This window comes from Aquarana catesbeiana, linkage group LG10 (assembly GCF_042186555.1).
Source record: "Aquarana catesbeiana isolate 2022-GZ linkage group LG10, ASM4218655v1, whole genome shotgun sequence".
Classification (NCBI taxonomy): Eukaryota; Metazoa; Chordata; class Amphibia; order Anura; family Ranidae; genus Aquarana; species Aquarana catesbeiana.
In genome coordinates this window covers 181,493,877-181,515,058 of record NC_133333.1, presented here as the reverse complement: position 1 = coordinate 181,515,058, position 21,182 = coordinate 181,493,877, and the positions used below count along the sequence as shown (strand labels likewise).

General features: G+C 40.4%; 1 protein-coding gene across 10 annotated transcripts in view; it reads right to left on the bottom strand.

The window, feature by feature from the left end:
• Positions 1–21,182, bottom strand: part of RERE (arginine-glutamic acid dipeptide repeats) — a 498,077-nt gene that overhangs the window by 72,633 nt on the left and 404,262 nt on the right. For 8 of the 10 annotated variants that reach the window (XM_073603026.1, XM_073603030.1, XM_073603029.1 and 5 more), the window contains 2 exons: positions 12,086–12,134; positions 6,779–6,903 (listed from right to left, as the gene is read on the bottom strand). In XM_073603026.1, the coding sequence (XP_073459127.1) occupies positions 6,779–6,903; positions 12,086–12,134 (174 nt within the window). Of the gene's footprint in view, positions 1–6,778; positions 6,904–12,085; positions 12,135–18,839; positions 18,974–19,018; positions 19,285–21,182 lie in introns of those variants that run through there. The other 2 variants (XM_073603034.1, XM_073603035.1) reach the window with 2 other exon arrangements.

Here is a 21,182-nt window from a genome sequence, read left to right as displayed (position 1 = left end):
AATTACATAGCAAGGTATATATTTACTTGTTATAAAAAATGTTTCTACATTTTTTCAGTTACTTCTTAGTTTCCAGGCAGGCCCAAGCAAATGTCTTCATACATCCCAGGAGTCAAGAGGGGAGGAGGGATTTTCTAAGCCAAGCACACCCCTTGCCTGCATGCCTGAGCTAAGGGCAGATGGATTCTGGGGAGTGAACGCCACATGAATAATCTGCCCTTACTCGAGATGGCCATGGCCAGAAATGCTGGGGAGGTGTTTATTTTGCTGAGAAATCGCTTTGAAAAAGCATGGGGACATGGATAGAAGGAGACTTTGCTCAGAATATTAAAAAAAGAATTCAATAGCATTTTTTGTTTGTGGTGCTAAGAAGCAGTGTGTAGTTTTGCTTTAAAGGTTAAAGTGAATGTAAACCCAATTCATGAATTTTGAGCTGGGCACATATCTGCAGTGTTTTATCTCTCTTCAAAGCACTATGTTCAGTAGTTGTCTCCTGCTCAGTTCTTCTGTGATCAGCCTGATAACTCCTGACAAGTTCTCCGTCACTTATGATAAAAGCAGCTGGGCCAACTGCAGCAAGCTCCTGTCTCCTCCTACCATCTACTGCCAGTAACCAGGACCCAGCCAGCAGAGCCTGCAGGACGGTTCCACACTCCGGGCCAAGTAATTTTACTATGAGCACCTTTTAAACCTTCATCTTTGATGGTAAGATGATTCCATCTACCTCTGAAATTGATTTTGATGGTCCCGCATAGCTGTGTGTAACTTTGCTGCAATATATATGGTGGAAGTCGATTTACACCCCCCCCCCCCCAAGCGGTTCTAAGTTTGCCCGGTGACGAGTGGAGAGGCGATTTTATACCAGGTGTTTAACAGCACTACCTGTATAGACCCATTAGGTATAAGCCAATAGGGTCCACATGTTCTGGTAAGCCCCCTCATGTCTTATTGGTGGTAGACCCTTCCACTGTGGTGACCCTTTATGGTATCTTTGGGACTTATTCATCATTTCTCGGGTTACCATCTTGACCATCTACCTTATACACTTAATTGGACTTCACTATATGTATAAATATTTTAAAATTTTGGATTGCATCTTTTTCAGCCCACACACCTTGGGGGCATGTGCAACAGTCACTTGTTCATGATCATAGATATTCACAATATTTGTGTTTTATGATTTACATGAATGTCACTATTTTTCTAATTTTTTTTCATCAATTTTTTTTTTTATTTTTTCAAAGATATTCAGAAGGAATACAATGTGCACATTGCATACCGGTTTACAAGTTACCATACATTGACAGTTGTGAGTTACAAACTTGGTGTTTAGTCTAACATAGAATACTAGAAACAGTAAAAACTTTCAAGGACGTGGACTCATATGTTAACCCAACAGATATATAATTGACTTGCGTTTTCCTCCCCTAGACACCCCAATGGGATATTTTTCTAATTTTATGTGTGGTGGTACTACACTGATTCTCAATATTTGTTAGCACTTCATAGTCACATTTTTACTGTACCTATTGTTTATATGAATTTTTCTTATTCATGTGATTAGCGCTGCACTGTTTATTTATCTGTATACACAAGTTGTCCGTTGTAGTGCTGGCCGCTTTTTATTGGGACATTAGCACATTAGGATATTTACTTTTAGATATACATGTAAAACTTCTGTAGGGAGATTTGTTCCATCCCTGTGTATCATCTAAAGCTGTTCACTTCACTGGATATATGTGAGGGTTTACATCCACTTTAAGTTCACCTTTAAAATAAATAAATGCACAAATTTATGCAGGTATTTATTAAAAATGTTTCTGGAAACTGCAGAGCATTGCACCCGCATTCAGCAGATGCAATGTCAGGTTTCTGCAGAATCTCAGTATAGTTGTCTGCCTGTACCTTCAGTATGGGCAGACAGTTACTGGAGAGCAACAGTGGTAAGGGAGAGATCAGGGGATTATCACGGTGCCAAACAATAATTGAAATACATAGAGTAAAATTGTAATGTTTTATTCACCAATAATTAAAAGAAATGTATAGACATACATATCAGGGGTGTGAGCCAGGTGGAGAGGGCTGTCTTGGGTGTTCTTGGTTGATTTGGCCTATGCCCCAGCAACTATTATGTGGGATGCTCTGTTGCCATATCTGACGGTGACATAACATTTTTACCATTACCATGTCAATCTTTAACAATAGTTGGTGCTATTATACTGCCATTTCTTGTCTGACTGTTATTTCTTGTTGTAGAATTTCAAGACAATAATACAGGTATAACCAACTGTCCCTGAGGAAGCCATTTTAGGCGAAACATGTAGGACTTCAAATACCTGTTCACAGGACCTGCCACCACGTTATAGGCTGGGTTCTGTAAAACTATTGTACAGTTGGCTTTTTATTATCCTCAATATTTTTTGTGTTGCTCACATCCCTGACATGTATGTCTATACATTTCTTTTAATTATTGGTGAATAAAACATTACAAATTTAATCTATGTATTTCAATTATTGTTTGGCACCGTGATAATCCCCTGATCTCTCCCTTACTACTGTTACTTATGTTATTGGGATGAGGTGCCGTATTGTTAGGAGGACTATCCAGTCATTCTACCCCTTAGTTACCGGAGAGCAAAAAGATCAATGAACTACGAAAACGCTCACCAGTGTGTCCTCAGTTCACTGAGAACTACAAGCCACCGACCACAGTGACAGACGGTAGCTGTAGTTTATTCCTTCGCAGATCGCTGTGAATGAATGACGTGGCTGTATGGGTGGAGCCCAACACAGGAGGACTCTTTTTACATTGTGACAGCAGGTGTCAGGAGAAGATCCCCCGCCTGCTGTCACGACAGGGAATCGGAGGGGCACAGGCAGGTGCTCTTCGGTAACATATATTACACCGTAAATACGGGTGTAACATGTTACTAAAGGTGAACTTATGCTTTAAGTCAGTAACATTCCTGATGTTAAGAGGTTAATGTTATAGAAAGTGTTTGCTGTTTTGGGTACCCCTTTATACTTCATGTAGATTTTTTTTTTCTTTTGAAGGAGAACACTCATTTACCTTCACTGTTATGATCCCTGTAACAGCCAGCAGAAATTAAGCTAAAAGGAGGAACTAGTAAAGAATATCTCATAGGATTCAGCAAAGAGGGCACAAGTGAACTTACAATTTTAAAGCTGGTCACATACTAGTAGGTACAGACAAACATTTGTATGAAAACTCTGATCAGTACATTTGTTTGTCTTAAAGTGATTCTAACCCCCTCCTCATTCCTCACCACAGCAAACACGAACCAGGTAGGGGGCGGAACCTCGCCCACAGCACGTCACGTCATGAGAAATCGCTTTAGCCATTACACAACCTACCCCAGGGGAGGGTGTGTTCTCTGAAGTGATGTCACAGGACATGCGATTCCCCTGTGGCTCAGCTCGGCCAACTCTCAGGCCATGCTGCTGAGAGAAAGATCACGTGGCTGTTGGTTTTAGCCGTCTCAACAAAAAAGGGGGGAATTATAGTTTGGTAACACTTTAATGAAGGTTATTTGAAAGTATTATAGTGCAAAACTTCATATATCAATATTGGAATGAACAGTCTCTCTCGAATGAAATTTGTGTTAATGGTTAGGAAATCACACAAGAAAAAAAATTTCAATCCCGCTCATTCAAATTTTCTTGTTACTGCAGTTAAAAATAATGTTGATTTGACCCCACTAATGGGTAGAACATCAAATAGATTCAAAATTCTACATACCTTTTTTTTTTCATTTTGCGATCACATGACTTTTGTTCTCAAGTGTATAAAGGGCTTAAGTGCTAGGGGTGGAGACTACTGAGGGGCGTATCAGCAGGGAGGCAGAGAAACAGCAGTACACTGATTTTTTTGACTGTGCTCCCAAGCACAGTGAATAAGTGGTTAGCACTTCCGCCTAGCAGCACCAGGGTCGTTGATTCGAATCCCAACCACAACAATACTTGCCTGGAGTTTGTATGTTCTCCCTGTGTCTGCATGGGCTTCCTCTAGGTACTCTGGTTTCCTCCCACACTCAAAAGACAAGCTGGTAGGTTAATTGGCTCACATCTATATTGGCCCTAATACAGTCATGGCCAAAAATATTGACACCCCTGCATTTCCATCAGAAAAAGTACCACTTCGATCAAAAAATTGTTGCAATTACAAATGTTTAGGCATTCTCATGTTTATTTCTTCGGTTTGTATTGGTACAACACAAAAAAAGGCAGAGAAACAAAAAGCTAAATCTGACACATCCCACGCTAAACTCCAAAAATGGACTGGACAAAATTATTGCCACCCTCCATTTGGTAGCACACCCTTTGGAAAAAATAACTGAAATCAATTGCTTCCTCTAACCATCAATAAGTTTCCTATACCTCTCTACTGGAATTTTGGACCACCCTTCTTTCGCCAGGTTTCTTAGATTGGAAGGGTTCCTTTTCCCAACTGCTCCTTTGAAATCTCTCCACAGGTGCTCTATGGTATTTATATCTGGATTCATTGCTGGCCAGTTCAGTACTTTTTAGCGCTTTTTCTTAAACCATTTCTGGGTGCTTTTTGATGTTTGCTTTGGGTCATTGTTCTGCTGTAAGACCCATGACCCCTGACGGAGACCCAACTTTTGGACACTGGACCCAACATTGCACTCCAGAATTCTCTGGTAGTCTTCAGATTTCATAAGACCATGCACATGGTTAAGACATCCAGTGCCTGAAGCAGCAAAGCAACCCTATAACATCAGTGAACCTCGACCATGTTTGACTTTAGGGACTGTATTCTTTTCTTTAAAGGCCTCATTTCTTTTTCTGAAAACAGTAGAATGATGGGCTTTACCAAAAAGCTGTAATTTTGTTTGGTCTATCCACAGCACATTCTGACAAATTGGTTTTGGCTTCCTCAGGTTTGGGCAAACTTAAATCTGGCTTGTTTATGTTTGTGTCAGCAGTGGGGTTCTCCTGGGTCTCCTACCATAGCGTCCCTTTACATTCAGATGGCGACGTATAGTGCAAAATGACACAGATGTACCCTGTGCCTGAAGGTCATCTTGAATTTGTTTGGAAGTTGCTTGAGGTTCTTTATCCACCATTCAAACAATCCTTTCTTGTAATCTAGCTACAGAGCCATGGGCTGTAAGCTTCCTGACAATGCTGTGCGCAGTGGGACACAGGAACATCAAGATCTCTGGAGATGGGCTTGTAACCTTGAGAATGTCCATGCTTTTCCACAATTTTTGTTCTCAAATCCTCAGACAATTCTTTGATGCTCTTTCTCTTCTCCATGCTCCGTGTGGCAAACAGACATACAACAGAAAGGTTGAGTCAATTTTTCACCATTTTATCTGGTTGCCAATGTGAATTCTATATTGTCAGCACCTGTTAATTGATACAGGTGAGTTTAATTACAAATTATAGGAGCCTCACAAACTTGGAATGCAGTTATTTCTTACATTTTTGAGAAGGTGCTAATAATTTTGTCCAGTCCATTTTTGGAGTTGTGTGTGGAATGTGTCAGATTTGGCTTTTTTCTCCACTTTTTTTTGTGTCTTACCAATACAATACCAATTTGGGTAAAGGAGCAGTGTGTTGCTATCGTGTTCCTCTTTACAGTATTTGGATGTTTTTATTGCGGACACTTATTTTGTATGCAACGCTGGTTTTTATCTGAACAAATGTATGTGCAATACTTTTTAATAAATGATTCCTTTGGGATTTTACACTGTCTGGCGTCTCCTTCATTTGCATGGTTAAATTTGGTTGTGGGGTGAATGGAGTCTGGTTTGATTATCCAATTAAAGTACTTAATTTGATCTGAGGACATATCTCCAGGTGATGACCCCTGCAAAGATTACTACATCAAGCCTGTTTGACACTCTGTAATGAAGGGTCCAGGCTCTCTGGTAAGAGTCTATATTGCTTGTGGTGGTGGTATCTGCACAAGGTGGAGGGTTTTCTGGATTCATCTGCAATTTCACAGATTTGTGCTTTTTGACTAGTTTCACAACTGGACTTTTTGTAACACTTTATGAGCAAAATCTATGTTTAGCGAAACACTGTTTTTTGGATATACCAATACAAACAAAAGAAATAAATTCAAGAATGCCTAAACATTTGTAATTTCAACAATTTTCTAGGCAAAGTGATGCATTATCTGACAGAAAGGCAGGGGTGCCAGAATTTTTGCCCATGACTGTATGTATATGTATGGATGTGAGTTAGAGACCTTAGATTATAAGCTCCTTAAGAGCAGGGACTGATGTGAATGTACAATATATGTAAAGCGCTGTGCAAATTGACAGTGCTATACAAGAACCTGTAATAAATAAAGATAAGCAAACTGACCATGCTGCAATGGATGTATACCTAGCGTCCTCAAGTTGAAAAAGGAAAGCAGGGGGACTGGCAGGATCAGCAGGTATTTCACAGGTGAGTATTTGGGGGGGGGGGGGGGGGGGAGCAAATATTAAAAAGTTTTTTACCTTGATGCAGAGAATGCATTAAGGTAAAAAACCTTTTACCTATACAAACACTTGAAACACAGAAATAACATAAGCAAGAACATGTTTCTCCTGGTTACTTTGAGTTTGCTGCTATACACAGTCCTAAACTGTAAATATTCTCTCTGTGCATAGAAAGGACACATTTTAATCATTGTTGCAATGTCACTGTAAATCAATTATGCCCTTTGTGGTCAGAAAAGATAGCTCTGGCCAGCAAATACAACCGTCTGCTGAGTACTATGGGAGATTTCAGGGCTCACCTGGCTGCCCTCAGGTACATCAGCAGGTCACAGTCATTGACACCAGGCATCCACACCAGTTCTTCATGCTGAGTGACAGGATCACGGTCAGGCGAAGGGAACGGCTGTAGATCAGGAAGCTTGGCCTAAAATAAACAAAAGTACAGCAGAGCACTGAACTGATTAATTAACTTATTCAAAAATCAGAATTAGACTAAACAACATTTTAAACGTGTAAAAGACACAAAAAATACAGAGCCCATTGCCAATAAATGAATTTAGTATTCTAAATTAGATTAAAGAACATTTTTAATATCTAAGAACAAAAAATAAGCTTTTGGCCAGTACTAGTACTTACACATTTATTTAATACTTGGATTTTGTAACAATGATAAGCTACAGACATGCAATCTGGTTCTGGTTTCTGGCTTAGTTAAATATTCTGTTTCTCTTTTTGAGCAGTGCCAGCCACTTGGCCCAATGTTCACAAACCCAGGACTGGAGAAAATAAGTCTAGCTCAAAAGCCATCATGAAGCTTACAAAAAAAAAAAAAAAAAAAAAAAAAAAGAAAAAAAAATACTTTAAAATGTTATCAAACTCTGTTAAAAATAATAACCAAACCCACTGCAGGTTTATCCCATATTGTGCTAGTATGTACTGCATACTAGTGCATTATGACAGACTTGTTAAAGGAAACCCTCCAGCGTTGCGCTGTTACCTCACCTGGTCTTTCCTACTAGGTTTGTCCGCAGGTTTTTTTTTTTTTTTTTTAATGGTTGTCCAAAGTTCACTCTGGAATAATTTCTTTTAGCGAGGTCACAAACGCAGATAAAATCCCAAAAGTAGTTCGCGCTCTTCCTCATTGTACTAAATATACATGTTTTTATTGTTGTATGTGCCCATTTAGAGATTTCCACACTTCCTATCCCATCAGCCAGGCGGTGCCTTCTCTATGGACATGACACCAATTCATAAAGTAGGGAAAAGCCACAGGCTTAGGCCTCATTTACACCATACATGCCGAAAAACAGATGGAAGAAACAGATTTCACATCAGCTTTCATGCACGTTTCATGCGAGTTGGTTATGTGCCCTGTTCACACCAGAAAGCAGAACTAAAACATCCTACCCGTTACAACCAAGGAAGCCTCCATCTTAGTATCTATTTGATGATCTGCAAGTTGTTGCTCTCATGATTAGTTATGACACCAGCCAATTAATGGCTTGGTAGTTAAATTGGAAGTAAACCCTCCTATCTTTTTCAGCCAAGGAAGCTGGCATCTTGGGCTCTGTTTAATTTTCAACTGCCATGATGCTGCACATGTGACCAGTTATGACACCAGCCATTGGATGGTTTGACAGTTTGGTTGAGAGCACAACCAATTTGACGATTAAATTCCCGAAACGTGTCAGGAATGTAGCTTTTTTTTTAAAACTGTTAAATCGATGGGTTTACTTCCACTTTAAGAGGAGAGTACTGTTACAGTTATTCACCGTGTGCCTTGAACTATGACTGTTTTGGAAAACTCTTAAATTGTTGGGTTTGGTTTGGCTTTGCGTTCTGAAGCTCAAAAATATATAAAATGATTGTTGTCCAATTCATATGGTTATGACTGGATTGGGCAGTGATCTTATGACTTTACAGACCAATCCTGCAGACACCTTCTTAGATTTTCTTACATTACCCCCACTGCACCAGCACCTGGTATGTCTTCCTTTTCTGTCACTTTATCCTTCAAGAGTAGGTAAATGCAGACCTGGAAAGATCCAACTGACTTTTACCTTCCAGAACAGCTGGGAGACACATTTCATGCCCTAGCCACACATTTAGGGTAGTCTTAAAATTTGCTTTGTGCTTCCCAGTTTGAATTTCACAAAAATTACTCAATGTGAACTGATTCCACTTCCTGTAGATAGTATCCTGTAGATAACACTGCTGCTCCAATTAATAAAAAGCTCTTTTAATGAGAGCAACAGACATTCAATACAAAAAGGCTTAATTCACTCCAAAAAAGGAGGCAAGCAGGAATTATTTGTATTCATGAAAGGATTATTATTATACAGGATTTATATAGATGGCTATATTTGAAAATAATTTTATGCATTTTTTTTTAACAAGCATTTTATAACGCCCTGCTCTATGCAATGGAATTGCACAGGGTGGCCGCAAACCCCCTCTTCTCAAATCCCCCATCGACACTCCTGGCTCCACCTCTTCTGCAAGTGCCTCCATAGCAAGCCAATTGGGCACAGCGTTGGATTAAAGTAAGGCCCACGGCAAGTACATGGGGGGGGGGGGGGAGAGTAGGTGTGAGGGGGCGATACCTAAACATTTTTTACCTTAATGAAGGGAATGAATTAGGTGGAAGCAAAGTCCAATTTTTAACTTGTACCTACAGGTAATCCTATAATAAGGCTTACCTGAAGGTACAGTGAATATCTCCTAAATTGTTTAGGAGATATTCACATGGAATGCAGCTAGTGACATCATCAGCGTATGCGCTCTGGAGGTACGGCATACCTGTGCTGTACCTTCAGAGCTCCGTGCTGGGGCCAGAATTCTCGGGCACATGCAGCCAGAGCCCGCAAACATGGAAGGAAGACCGGGTGAAGATGGAAGAGCCAGGAAGCCGGGACAGTGTTGCGCTGGAGGGCTCCGTGTGTAGTCAAGTCTGTCATAATGTCCTAGTATGCGGTGCATAGTAGTACATTATGACTTAAACGTGCAGGGGGCACATTTTTGTTTTTATTGTTGTGGCGGTTTACTACCACTTTAAGGTATAAAAACGTTTAGGCTTTAGAAACACTTCAAAGAACAATTTTGCATTAACCAAGCTGCTGCTTAAATTTAATGGGTCAGTAAGACAGGTGTCTACAGAAGTTCTCAGTCAAGCAATTTACTGTGACGGGACTAAACTAAACAGTACGTGTGAACAGGCCAGGCTTAACCAAGTAAAATATGCAAAAAGCCACACAGCTCGGGGGAGTAAATTCTGTCATTAAACAGATATTACTCTGTGTCAGGAGACCTAATTAGTAGCTTCAGTCATCTGCAGCGATATTAGCGGTAAGAATGGAGAGTACTTCACGGAGAATGGTTTCCAGCCTCTGTAATTACTTCTTATGGATGCAATACAAATCATACTTAAAAAGGCAATATTTATCTGGAAGCTGCCAATTATGAGTCAGAGGATCAGAGCCTTTGGCAGTGTTTTTACGCCCACAATTAGCAGGGCAACTTCTGCAGCCTAATAGTCCAGGACATCTATAATGTTTGTGGCTGGTCTGATAATGATGATCTCTGTGAACATGAATTTTAAGCATCAGCAATAAGTACTTCAACATCTATTGCAAACTTTAAAGTTCAGAACTGTATAAAAAGAGTGTAAGAATAAACATGTATTTGTATCTTAAGCTGGACATAAACTGATTGATATTCAGCTGGTTCAACAGGGACCTGCCGAATTTCAAACTGTGTGGCCCTGCCTGTTCAACAGAAGTCAATTGTTAAATCAATCTCTGTTGAATGGACATGGTGGAAAACTTGTTGATTAGCAGCTGCTGATTAGTATATTCTGAGAGCAACGGGAGCGGCTCTCTTAATACAATGTCTTAGCAGGGAGAGGAATCTCCATCCACTTTGCTTGTGTAGGTAGATAAATCTGTTTTTTTTTTCATTCAGTCAATGGGCTGAAGAAAAAAAACTAACAAATGGCGATGGCCAGCCATAGGACATTGGGTAAACCCAAAGGACAGTGAGGGGATGAATATCTATAGTGTAATCCTGTTCAAGTTTACCTTACAGATTTTTCTGTAAAAGGTGAACTTACACTTTACAGTGTTACTAAACCCAAAACAGTAAAATCAGTCTATATATGCAGCAAAATATGACAGTTATACTCCCTGTGGAACTTAAGGGGTTAATCCTCCACATGGTGTAAAAAGGCTGTTTGATCTCCTCTTTACTGTCCCCAAACCATCCGCTGATAGAACAGAGCCCTGGGAGGCACTCTGCACATGCTCAGTTTGGTGTGTATTGCTAGAGGTTTTTTTTTTCGTTTTGGGGAGTGTGCATGTGACTGGCACAGGGCCAATCAGCACTGTACAGGCAGAAATTCAGAGGTCCTGCAGCCTGGTAGGACAGTCAGAAAAGAACGAAAACTCCTCCTACAAGCTTTAACCAGACACTAATAGAAGTCACAAGACTGCTATAACTGCTGATGGGAAAAGGTATTTAGCAGTTTATATTTACTAAAATAATTGCATTTCCATGTTCCGTGTACTGTGGGAGACCAGATATAGTGAATGCAGGGTCCTGGGTTTAGGAACACTAAGATTTATATTTGCCCCCTTTTTCAGCAATACTGTAGTCTGTGCCTGCCATTTCAGCTTGAATATCAGTGGTCAGCGACCACCATGAAGTCTCAAGCTGGGTATACAGGTACGTTTTGTTTTTTTTCTTCCTTTCTTTTGATTAACCAGCGGGTTGAAAAAAAGAACAAAACACCCAACAGGTTGCTGTATTCCCACACAACTATGTTTGATGCAGGGATCTTTCCACCACTGTACTATTCTGATACCCCTCCCCCCATTGGCTGCAAGCGCTGGTCGAAAGCTAGTTTTTCAGCAAGACCATTCGACAGAAGCCAGTCGTTAGAACAGAACAGCGGTACACATGTACTGAAAGTTGTCAGGTTTGTGACACAGCTATGCAAAGATGGAGTTGGGCAACTGTGTCTAAGAGCGGTAGAAATTCTACACGATTACAATAATTAAAGGCTGAATTTTAATGTTGCTGAAGAAACCAAACCTTGGCGGTCTATGCATCAGATCCTATGAGATGCAGGTGAAAAGGATAAACATGACCTTTTCCATGTGTTTCCAGGTCCACTCACCATAGACGATATAGATATTATAGGAAATACAACAAACAGTGAAGCCCCTACCAGAATTCCGGCCAAAAGAGAACAAGCATGGGAACCCTAGTGAGATTCTAAGGCAGAAGACCACAATATAATAATGGGTAATTAAACCCATCAGCATCAAGCTAAAAAAAAAAAAAAAAATCAATGTTTGGTGGCAAAACCCGTTTACACTATTGTCCATGAGAAGTTATATTCCATATGGAGATGCCGGGAAACAAATAGCACTTCTGCCTAACTCAGTGATCATTTCTCATACTGCCTATGGTTTTTCAAGGTGACATTTTCTATATGGTGTGCTGAGTTTTACATTTAAGAATATGGTCTGTTGGAGCCAGTGACAAGTTCTCTTACAAGATAAATTTCTGCCTCAGGGGTTTCAAGGTAAAGTTGAAAATAAATGTACCTGGTGACTCGGGCCCACACGAATTTCCCCTTGGGTGCTATTCAGCCTCCTGTAACAGACAAATTAGTGTCATTAGACAAGGATCTCAACATATTGATCTGGCAATAGAGCAGGAATCAATACAACAGTTTAGCAGCAGGCATTCCAATTGTGACAGATACCAGAGTGGACCTCAGATTTTCAAATAATGTACAATGCAAGGTTTCTCGGTATTCTGGCAGTTCTTAATATGGATTAAAAACCACAGTCAACCATGATCTTCTGATAAACATCCAATCAAAACACAGTGCAGAAAAAGTAGGAGACTGTACTGTGAGTATCCAATGGAAACGAATGCCCTCCCAGAGAGATCTAAATATAGTGTCTTCTCCTAATGCCCACAACATACTGCACAGAATCAGGAAAAGCTCCCGACTGCCAATATTTATGGCATTCTCTTCATGAGCTTTCTAACACCATGATTTTGTTCTCAATAACAGTAGTATGTGTGTATAGGCAAGAGAGGTAATGCCTGGTACACACAACAATGGTATATTCGGACAAATGGTCGTCCTTTTTTTTTGTTTTGTTTTTTCATACTATTCTCATATTGAGAGGTTAATAAAATTCTCGTAAGACAGAATAAAAATTCGGAAGTGATGTAATGTATTTTGGGATAACAGCTGTCTTCATTAAAGGAAAATCATAAGAAAAATTTTGGTGCTTGTCCCATATAATAATTTCACATGAATTGTCGTGATTGGCTCTTGAAAGCTGTGTACTAACGATCAGACTATCGTACAATCGCTTTGAAAGCGGTATTTTTAAGGTGGTAAAAGGACAAATTCACCTTTGGTAAACTTATCCTTAAATACAACCTCAACCCCACTGAAAGCAGGCAGCGTGGTGTTATACTTAACTTCCATTACAACCCAGCAATTTTACCTACGACATGGATCCTGCTGGCTCTGCACATACTCCATGATCCAATTTATTCTTATGGGTAGTCATAAGTCATAATCATGACTAAAGAAGCCCCTTGGAGTATGGCTCAACTACAGGAATGAATGTGGCATGATACACATAGGATGCTGAATCAGGCTGCCTAAAAGCACAAATAACGGTCCATATGCCATTTTGAGCAATGCAGTGCACCATAAGCACTGTAGTACATAGGTGAATCGATAAGGTGTCTTGAAATGCCATTCCTAATGAATGGCACCAATGTGCATTATCACAAAGAAATAAGGTGAATAAGGTATTAGGGTTTGTGTAAATATGTATACATGGCTTGCATTTCATAGGCACCCGATTTGAGGAATAAACAGGCCACCCTCAAACAAAATAGATGTTAGTAAGATACATACAGTAATATAAATGTTTGGACTACTCAATTTGCAAGGTCAACACACCAAAGACAGCAAGCAAGACATTCCCAAGGCTAAAGATGTTGCATTTTGCCATACCTTTTGTCATCAAGTCATTTAAACTCAAACTTCACATGATTTAAACATATATCATTTTTAAGCCAAGCCTCGTATGGTTAGAATCCCAGTTTCAGCAGAAATCTCATTGATCGCCGCACAATGATTGCGGCGATCTTACCTGGTAGTGGGAGCAGGTACCTGGTTTTGACAGGTATACTCTCCGCGCTGAACTCCCCTGAAATCCCCCCAACACCAAAAGGTGCCAAGTGTGGCAGTTTGGGGGGGGGGGGAGCAAACAAGCAGAACTTCCCTTTTGGGTGGAGCTCCGCTTTAATGCAAGAAATGCATGAAGGTAAAAAATGCCCAGCCTTTAGAACCACTTTCAGGTTGAAAATCCCCTGATGGAAAACAGATGGCAAAAAATAACTGACAGACATTTGGCTACCAAACATTATGGGAGACTCTGTGCATAGTATATGAGTATACTGAGAAGTAGCAAGATAAGTGGGTAATGACAAACTATACAAAAGGAACATTTTTAATACATTACACTGTCAACATCAAGTTGATCTTATTAATTTGTATATCCAAAAACAATAAAAGACTGTGGTTCCCCTTTAACGAACTGACATATTGAAGGTAATGTATGATAGGCCTAATGTGTGTTACATGTGTATAATGCAGCAGGTGTTAAAACAGGACAGACATTTCAACCAAGTACCCGTTGAGAAGCAGTGGTGAGCATCATCAAAGCTAGCTGATAGCTATAAATGGAGTGGGGCAACCAACCGTCTTACCTCAAGAAATGTCATCCTTTCCCAGAACAGGAAAATAATCACATTTGTTTTATCCATGTAAACTTAATGCTATACCATTCCATAACAGGTATCCATCAACATGCCTGCATAGCAGGCCAGTCAATGGCTATACTACTTTATACAGGGGTAAGGTATAAAAATGGAGGACGTGAACAGTGATTAAACTGCCAACAAGTATTTAATAAATTAGAAACTTAGAATTCAGTCTCATTCCAGCATTTATCAGTGTGTACTGCAAAAATGTAATACTATAGAATGAGTCTCATTTTCCAGACCACATACATTACATAGTGGTCCCATGCTGTTAGCACTATACAGCTAGATAACAGTAGCCGTCACACAAGGAGACTACATGTCTCTGCGGGGGAGATAACATCGTGCATCCCACCACTGAGGCCGAAGTGCTATCTACAGACGACGTGGCGGCTTTAATGCCTCCTGTCACATGTAACTGCTTCAAAGACAAACTGGCGCCATGTGTGGTACCGTGATCCCGGGCGGTAGAGAGGCTTATTTTCTGCAAGGAAGGTGTTAATTCTAGGCTCCCGGACTCCATAATTTCTATAGGGAAAAATACTAGAGAGACACAAAAGAAACTGATCTATCAAAGCCGTTTCCATGGCAACAACTTAATATTTCGGCCCTCTTCAGCTGCGGCGAATTACATAAAATGACAAGATCTTCCATTTGAAAAAATGCTGGTTGCTATGGAAACGCTGTGCTCACTGAGGTAAACACGCGCTGGACAGAGAAAAGCTGGGGAAGTGAAATGGCAGGAGGAGGTGGTGGTTGTGAAGACCCTTTTAATACAGAGGCAGAGGGAACAGCTACCCCAGCCACCCAATCCCTCCCTTGTTACCCTGACCTGAACCTACCCCAGCCAAGTGTGTTACCTACAAGGCAGAACTGTATACGGGCAAAATATACCACCTGAATATGCCACATACAGTAATACCGCTGGTGACAGGGCAATGCTATAAGCCATGCAGAAGGTACACAATCACCTAAGCTCAGGTAGCATAGCCAAGCATAACTACTAATGCCCACTTCATACCAGCTATGCCCTATGCATTTATTTCATACACCAGTAGCCCTTTTTTGGGCATTAAAGTTTTGCTGGATTGCAAATTGGCAATCTAGAGGCTGAAGAAAAGATTTCTGCACTAGGACCCTATGGCTTTTCGTTATACCGGTTATGGTTTTAAACTACTATGATCCCTAGACACAAGAATTTTTTTTTTTTTTGGTAAAATACATTAAAAGCTGAATACTACCGGCAGACAATAAAAGTCTACAATGTATTGCAGCATACACACATCTACCCGTATTACTTTCTTTTTGTAAAAGGGTCCCCAATGAGATATAAGAGGAAAATTGTAGTCCACTATCTGACAGTAATATACCACAAGGTTTATATAATAGGTGTATAAAATAACTATGTTACAGTGCTGAATACATGCAATAAATAAAATGTAAGATAAATGTTGATTGGTTTCTTAGTTGTTACTGTAAATTGTGACAAGTGAGCCTATAAATGTCACTTCTATATACTCGCTATACCCATGTTTTCCAGTCTTTTAAAAGGGTATGTGCCCCATTACAAATGCAGTTAACAAGTACCCCCCAGGTATTCATTACTATATCCAAGCATCCTTTGGACACACACAATTATTTACCTTCTAATGGGTATAAAATATTTGCTTAAGGTCCCTTTTATTTAAAAAAATAATTATTTTCTTAGATTAAAACTTTAAACCAGTGGTCTCCAAACTCTAGCCTGAGAGTCTGATGCAGCCATTTTTTTTTTTTGCTTAAATCCAGCCCTTGGGGAAATGTTCCTCCCACTCCCAATAATGAGGCACACCATTTCTACCACTGACACCAATGATGTGGCACTACTCCTCCCACCAACATTAATGAGAGGGCACCAATCCTCCCACTGACACCAACAATGGGGCACTATTCCTCCCACTGACACCAACAATGGGGCACTATTCCTCCCACTGACACCAACAAGGGGGCACTATTCCTCCCACTGATACCAACAATGGGGCACCATCTTTCTCCCTCTAATACCAATGGTGGGGTATTTTTCTACTACAGTTTGAAGGACAGTAAACTGGCCTTTTGTTTAGAAAGTTTGGAGATCCCTGATTTAAATAGTTGTGATGTAAATACTAGCGATCAACCGATTATCAGCATTTTCTGAAAAATCGGTAACGGTCGCAAACTAGACCGATATTACTTCAAGGGGTTTTACCCGAGTTGATGCCTGCAACTGCAGGCATCACCCAGGTACCGTTCTTTAGAGCAGGTCGGCTGCATTGTATAAACAACAGATGCGGCTCAGCCGCTCGGCTGTTATTACAAGCAGCGGGAGGGGACACCCCCCCCCCTCCTGCCGCTCGCCTGGGCTCTCCCATCCCAACGGGATGCCCAAGCAACCAGCCGGAACTTCCGCTGGCTGGCCGAAGACCCGAACAAAGCCGATGCTTCGTTCGGGTCTTGGATCTAGTAACCCAGAAGCGATGACATCACATCCCAGATTATTGGCATCTTAAAGGCGCCGGCTTTATTAAAAAAAAAAAAAAAAATTTTAAAAAAACGTCGATCTTGACGTTTTGAATACTTTCAAGTGCAGAGGAGGGGTTTGGGGTCTTATAGACCCCCGATCCCTTCATAAAGAGTACCGTTCACTGCCTATTACTGTCACAAGGGATGTTTACATCCCTTGTGACAGCAATAACAATGATAATAAAAAAATTGTAAAAATAAAAATTTTAAATGTACAGAATATCGGCACACAATATCAGCTATTGGCCTGAGAGGTGGCCGAAATATCGGTATCAAATCAAGACTGAAAAAAAAAAACCGATATCGGTCAATCCCTATTAAATACTTTAGCAGAAGTTCTCCACCGATTAGATAAACGACTATATAGTTCAGTAGATGTATAAAGAGATAGGATAAACCTTAATGTATTTCATCATGTTCTGATACTCATAAGTACTGAGGATTTCTAGAGATTTGTCTATTCCCCACATTGCAGTGAAAAAGATTTCGCCACTGCCTACAGTTTTTGGCTTGACAGGAATCTGGGAAAGGCTTACAGCCCAAAAGGATCATGTGATTTCCAGTACTCCAATTTAGTATTGCTACATTCATAAATTAGCTTCTTGCTCAAACGTGGGTGGACGTGGAAAGAAAATGATGCACCCAGTGAAGTAAAGAACAGCATACTATAACAGACAAAGAGGGGTGTGCAAAAGCTGCCAAAACTCAGACTCAGTAGTTAGATGGAGCAGACGTGTCTGAGTTGCCCAAAGCAACTGTGATTCCTTTCATAAAACGCATGCAAAAGGACGGCTGGAAACTTGCCGGTTGCTATGGGAAGCTGTGACACTATACAGATAAGGCCCAAACCTCCCAGGCCATCAGATATAAGATACATACACTGAGTACAGATTTATAGAAGGTATTGGTGGCGAGTTCTAAGAAGTGGCCCACTATAAAAGATGTATTATTTGTGAACTATAAGAAAAAAAAAAAAAAAAAAACACAACATTTGGCTCAATCCCCTTTCATAAAGGCAAACCACGTCAACACATTTTTCTCAAATCACATCATAGTAATTATCTGGTATATACAGCCAACAATCAGAACTGCACATGACCTCGTGTTCACCCCGGCATTCAGCATGAATTGGGGCATTTCCCTATTAATAACACAAACATTATAATAAGGTAGCAGGCTACACAATATTAAAAAGCAAAAAGCAAAACATGTAAAATCTGCCCAAATGCTTACAATCAATTATGTGCTATTAACTGTGCCAGCTACCAGTCAACTTTATTGTACAGCATTATATCGTACGTCCTGCTTAAAGATTTAGATAAGGAATTTTCTGGCAAATGTCATTAAAAACACAAGTTTCCATAAAAAAAAATTAAATAAAAAAAAAAAACTGAAAGCAAAAAATGTTTTATTTAATAAGGTAAAATACTAAAAACACACAGTGCAAAAAAAAAAAAAAGTATAATATATACAACAATAAACTGAGTAATAATGGCATTCAGCTGTGAATAAGCAGCGGGATACGGCAGATTCAGGGGGATTATTTGCGTTCCAACTTCCAGCACATTATCACAGTAATTCACATCATTAGCCCTGGGGACGTAGACTTTTCAATCAAGACAAAAGTTCCACCCACAGCTGTAAGCAGCCAATGACTGGCCACCTCCAACCTTCCCGAAAACATTATCTAAACAGTCAGTGCAGGCCCAAAACATTAAACCGGGAGAGCCGTATCGCTGACCATGCAGCCTGCAGCATCTTCTGTCAGTGCGGAGATTATGGCAATAGCAAAAAAAAGCCTTACATTTAACCCCTTGGGAAAGGAAACAGATGGAAATGCATCGAAAGTCAGAGCCATTCACATTGCAAATAGTTAACACAGCACTGCAGGAACAGACGAAGCCAAGGATAAGAAAAAAAAAAATACACAAGAGCAGAACACAGTACAGAACGTACCTGACACCATGCCGTGCCGCTCACAGGTAAGCATGCAGAACGGCTGCAGCAAGCAAGGCTTACAGGCTTTGCAGTGACATGCAATATTAATAGAACAAGGGCCGAAAACAGTCCATGGTAAACATTTCACAAGCTGGCAGTAGCAGCAGTGCGGGAGGCCAGAGGTGTCAGGTTCCTACCTGCAGGGGCTGAACAGGTCATCCATCACTAGCACAGGCGCAGCTGGCTCTGCCTGAACCCCTCACAGCCTGCAGTTCCTCCTCTAAACTCTATCGCTTTTCCTTACTCTAACTACTCAAAATGGTGGCACATGCAGTCAGAGACCTCAGAGAGCTTTCACTGAGCTTGTGCTATGACCTCAGCCTCCACGCACAGCGCTGCAAACTTCCCCCCTCAGACTAAAAAGCACTGAGCATGTGCTGTGACCCCCCTCCTGCTTGTTTGTCGTCCACTCCCCCCCCCCTTCTCCTGCACCCCTCCTTTCTCCTCTTAGCCACAGACCTTCCTACAACGCAATCAATCTCAACCCTGCTGTTTCCGTAAATAAAGCAGAGTACACAGCCTCTGCTAGCACCTCTCCCTGGCATACTAAGCTTGTGTGCGAAGAAAGAGCAGGGGCCCTACCGAGGGAATCTCCAAGTAACGGTGCCTCAAGCTCCCCAGCCATGTAGCCGGAGAGTGTGACAGAGCTATGCTGGCAAATGAGCACTGCCACAAGCAAGCGGTAGGGCAGTGACACCGGAGGAAAACAAGCATCTTCAGCCAGCTAATCAACCATTGTAACTCCTTAGGTTTAGTCACCCTTCTGCGTTCCAACACATGATTTTTAACAAGGCTTTCTCATGCATACTGTGAGTTTCCCTACTAAAACAATTGCAATTAAAGAAAAAAAAAAGAAAAACCTCAATAAACAAAAACAAACCGAATGAATGCAAAGCAAGAGAAACTTTAAAAAATGGTGTTGCATAGGTTATTAATGTGAAAATAAGGATGTTTTGATAAGATGCATTAGTCATTAAGATTATTGTCGACATTTTTTTCCTTTAAATTACACACTTTATACTTGCCTGCTCTGTGCAATGGTTTTGCACAGAGCAGCTCGATCCTCCTCCCTCTGGGGCCGGGGCCCTGCCGCCCCCCCCCCGGTCAAGATCGCCCATAGCAGTAATACCCGCTTTTTAAGGGCCCTGGCAGTAATAAAAAAAAATGCAATGCACCAGAACATGAAGGTGCAAATGGGTCCCAAATGGCATTTGAGGGTATCCAGTTTTCACGGGCTGCCTTATGCAGCCAATTCAAGGAATGAGCTATCAATGCAGGCCCTCTTGTAAATCACTGCGCAAACTGTTGGTGCTATATAAATCCTGTATAATAATAATAAATGCACCGTGGGCAAGAATAGGTTCTGCAAAACCATTTCAGCGCAGTGCAATGCACTGCATAGAAAAAAAAATTGTGATCAGAGCTGCACGATTAATAGTTAAAAAAAAAAAAAAAAAAAAAATATCACGATCTCGATTCAATCCCCCTCACAATCTTAATCTGGCATTTATTTCCATGATTCATGTAACAAGTGCAGAGTCGTTCTCTGCTCACAGCTGACAGCTGTCAAATAAAAAAAGGCAGTGGCAAAGTTTACTGAGATAAAAAAAAAAAAAAAAAATTTGCTCAGCACTGAGATAAAAAGAAACAATGTATCATTTGGTTCTTTTAGATCAAAGGGATGAACTTCCTAAAGGAGGGCAGTTTAACAAACTTACAGATTAAGCCTTTTTTTGACATTTGTTGCTTACAAGTTACAATTTGTATCTTTTGCTAGAAAAGGATTTGGAACCCCCCCACACACACACTATATATCATTTTTTAGCAGAGACAATAGAGAATAAAATGGCAGTTGTTGCAACATTTTATGTCACACTGTATTTGCACAGCGGTCTTTCAATTTTTTTGGAAAAAATACACTTCAATGAAAAAAAAAAACTATACAGTAAAGTTAGCCCAATTTTTTTTTTTTTTGCATAATGTGCATGATGTTAAACAGACAATTGTGAAAGCATCATGATCATAATTCTCATTTTATCCAAAATTGTGCAGCTTTTACAGATGCACCAATATATCAGTCCAAAATTTGCCGATAGAAAAAAAAAAAAAAAAAAAGTTCCAATAATGGCAAAAGCGTCCCATTGACCTCAATGCAAAAATGGCAGCCACATTAATTACATTAAAAAAAAAAAAAATTTACCACTTGCCTTTCAGAAGGTTTACCTCCTTTTATGACCAGGCCATTTTTTGGGATACCGTACGTGCAACGCTGAACCCAAAAAAAGAATTATGTCATTTCCC